Genomic DNA, 3,074 nt, shown 5'->3' with positions numbered 1-3,074 from the left:
GATCCTTTCACCAAATTCAATAGCAAATGGAAATTTCTTACAATTGAAAATAAAAAGGCAGAAATTCAACACATTCAGTTGTGTGCTGTGGTCTTCTACTTTAAACTACATCGAGAAATGAATGCACAAAGAGTTTAAATGTGCTATGCTGTTCGCTAAGCATAAGATCATCTTCCTAAGATATTTCCCAGTGTTGCTTTCTACAACTTCTCCTAGTGGCAGAAATAACCACCGTTGTTGGGGAAGAACTGAAATTTGCAAAACCTCAAAGTCATGACAGCATTTAGATCTGAGAGAAGGTTTATGCCTCAGCTGCCTGCCGACTTCCTCCACACCCTTAAAGACTGGGGGCAAAGTTTGTTCAGTAATTTCCAGAGAGCATTTTTCACTTCTTTGTTCCTGAGACTGTAAATCAAAGGGTTTAGCATGGGAATCACCACAGTGTAAAACACAGATGCTATTTTGTCTGTGTCCATAGACTGGCCAGAGCTGGGCTGCAAGTACATGAAGATGATCGTGCCATAAAAGATGGAAACCGCAGTGAGGTGGGAAGCGCAAGTGGAGAATGCTTTCTTCCGCCCTTCAGCAGAACGCATTTTTTGGATGGCGATGTATATGAAGAAGTAAGAGGTAAGGATGACCAAGAGTGTGAAAAAGACATTGAAGCCCACCACAGAGAAGACAACCAACTTACTGATGCGTGTGTTGGAGCATGAGAGAGTCAAGAGAGGTGGAATGTCACAGAAAAAATGATTAATCTCATTAGAACCACAAAAGGAAAGTCTGAAGGTGTCTGCTGCATGGATAGAGGCATTGAGGAAGCCACAGACATAGGAGCCAATAGTCAGGAGGGCACACACACTTGCTGTCATGGTGGTGGTGTAGTGAAGAGGCTTACATACTGCTGCATGGCGGTCGTAGGCCATAGAGGCCAAGAGGTAGCACTCTACAGTGGCAAAACCCACAAAGAAGAAGAACTGAGCCGCACAACCGTTGTAGGAGATGACCTTGTTCCCTGATTGCAATGCAGCCACCATCTTGGGAGCTACAGCTGAGGAATAACCCAGATCCACAAAAGAGAGGTGACTGAGGAAGAAGTACATTGGAGTGTGGAGACGGGAGTCTGAGTGGATGATCATCATCATCCCCCCATTCCCAACCAGAGTGATGAGGTAGATGAACAAAAATATCAGGAGGAGAGGAACCTGAAGATTGGGGTCATCTGTTAATCCCAAGAGGATGAACTCTGTCACTTCTGTGCTATTCTCCATTGAGGTCAACTGTAGGTTAGCCTGATGATTAAAGAAAATGAGTTAATAAAACTCAAATGAAAGAGGGGAAGGTGGGATAATAAAAATAGAAAACTAATATGTGTGTGTGTGTGTATATATATATAAAGCATGATATGTAAGACACACATGAGACCTTTCATCTGTATAATAAAATTCAATCTTAAAAGATATGAGCTGTTGTGCCTATTTTACAGATGAGAAATTTAGTGCTCAGGGAGCTTAATTTTTTTAATTTTTATTTAATAAATATAAATTTCCAAAGTACAGCTTATGGATTACAATGGCTTCCCCCCCCCCATAACTTCCCTCTTACCCGCAACCCTCCCATCTCCCGTTCCCTCTCTTATTCCATTCACATCAAGATTCATTTTCAATTCTCTTTATATACAGAAGATCAATTTAGTACATATTAAGTAAAGATTTCAACAGTTTGCACCCATACAGAAACATAAAGTGTAAAATACTGTTTGAGTACTAGTTATGGCATTAATTCACATTGAACAACACATTAAGGACAAAGATGACAGAGATCCTACATGAGGAGTAAGTGCACAGTGACTCCTGTTGTTGATTTAACAACTTGACACTCTTGTTTATGGCGTCAGTAATCTCCCTAGACTCTTGTCAGGAGTTGCCAAGGCTATGGAGCCTTTTGAGTTCGCCGACTCCGATCTTATTCCGACAGGGTCATAGTCAAAGTGGAAGTTCTCTCCTCCCTTCAGAGAAAGGTACCTCCTTCTTTGATGGCCCATTCTTTCCACTGGGATCTCACTCACAGAAATCTTTCATTTAGGTTTTTTTTTTTTTTCTTTTCCATGGTGTCTTGGCTTCCCATGCCTAAAATACTCTCATGGGCTTTTCAGCCAGATCCAAATGCCTTAAGGGCTGATTCTGAGGCCAGAGTGCTGTTTAGGACATCTGCCATTCTATGAGTCTGCTGTGTATCCCACTTCCCATGTTGGATCGTTCTCTCAGGGAGCTTAATTTTGAGCAACAGAATCTAATTAGTAGGCATCAAAATCAAAGTTCACCCATTTATATTTCTGAATCTAAAGTCCACTTATTCAGAGCTTTAATTCTTCATGTTTATATCATATAAACACCTGTTGTGATGCAGATATGTATAGTTTTAAAGATTTTATTGATTCAATTTTTAAAAATCAAAAAGAGAAGACTTTGAAGTAAAAACTTACATCCATAATTTCTTATCTTTTTCATTCCACACCCAGTAATACAACCTCACTAGAGATTTCCTGAAATTTATATGCACGTATAACTAAATAGGATTAATCATAGAAATCAAAATAGTTTACTATTGTTCAATAGGCTTTACTTACATTGAACTTATTTAATTCTTATACCAACACTTTGGGACTGATTCTATTATTTTCCTCATTTTACACAAGAGAAACTGAAAAAATGACAAAACTGCACTTCTTCATTTCCAGCGCTTTACCTTTACAAACAATGCTCCACGTCCCTTACATTAGAGGATTCCTAATGGGCTGCATATTTTATGCATAGTCTTTTTCTGGCTATAATCTGCTCCTAAATTTGAGTAGCATGGAGAGCTATAATTATAAAATAATAGTAATCAAGTAACAATGGACCAGATTCACATGACCGGTAAATACAGGAAGAGATATTAAAGCCCTAGTCTGTTTGATAATAAATCCAGAGTTCTTGAACATAATGTTTAATGTCTTTAGGAGTTTATCACTTAATAGGAGTTCACTCAAAATGGAGTATTGTATATATAAATATAAACATACATTTAATATA

The 3,074-nt window shown here is 38.5% G+C and overlaps 1 protein-coding gene across 1 annotated transcript; it reads right to left on the bottom strand.

The window, feature by feature from the left end:
• Positions 1–308: 308 nt before the first annotated feature.
• On the bottom strand, positions 309–1,274 carry LOC133763607 (olfactory receptor 5B21). The gene has a single exon (XM_062197407.1). It carries the CDS (start codon positions 1,269–1,271, stop codon positions 309–311), a length of 963 nt encoding a protein of 320 aa, XP_062053391.1. The 5' UTR covers positions 1,272–1,274.
• Between the last annotated feature and the right edge of the window lie 1,800 nt (positions 1,275–3,074).

Source organism: Lepus europaeus, chromosome 7 (assembly GCF_033115175.1).
Source record: "Lepus europaeus isolate LE1 chromosome 7, mLepTim1.pri, whole genome shotgun sequence".
NCBI classification, from domain to species: Eukaryota; Metazoa; Chordata; class Mammalia; order Lagomorpha; family Leporidae; genus Lepus; species Lepus europaeus.
Note: the sequence above shows the minus strand (reverse complement) of the source record. Positions and strands in the feature narration are given on the sequence as shown.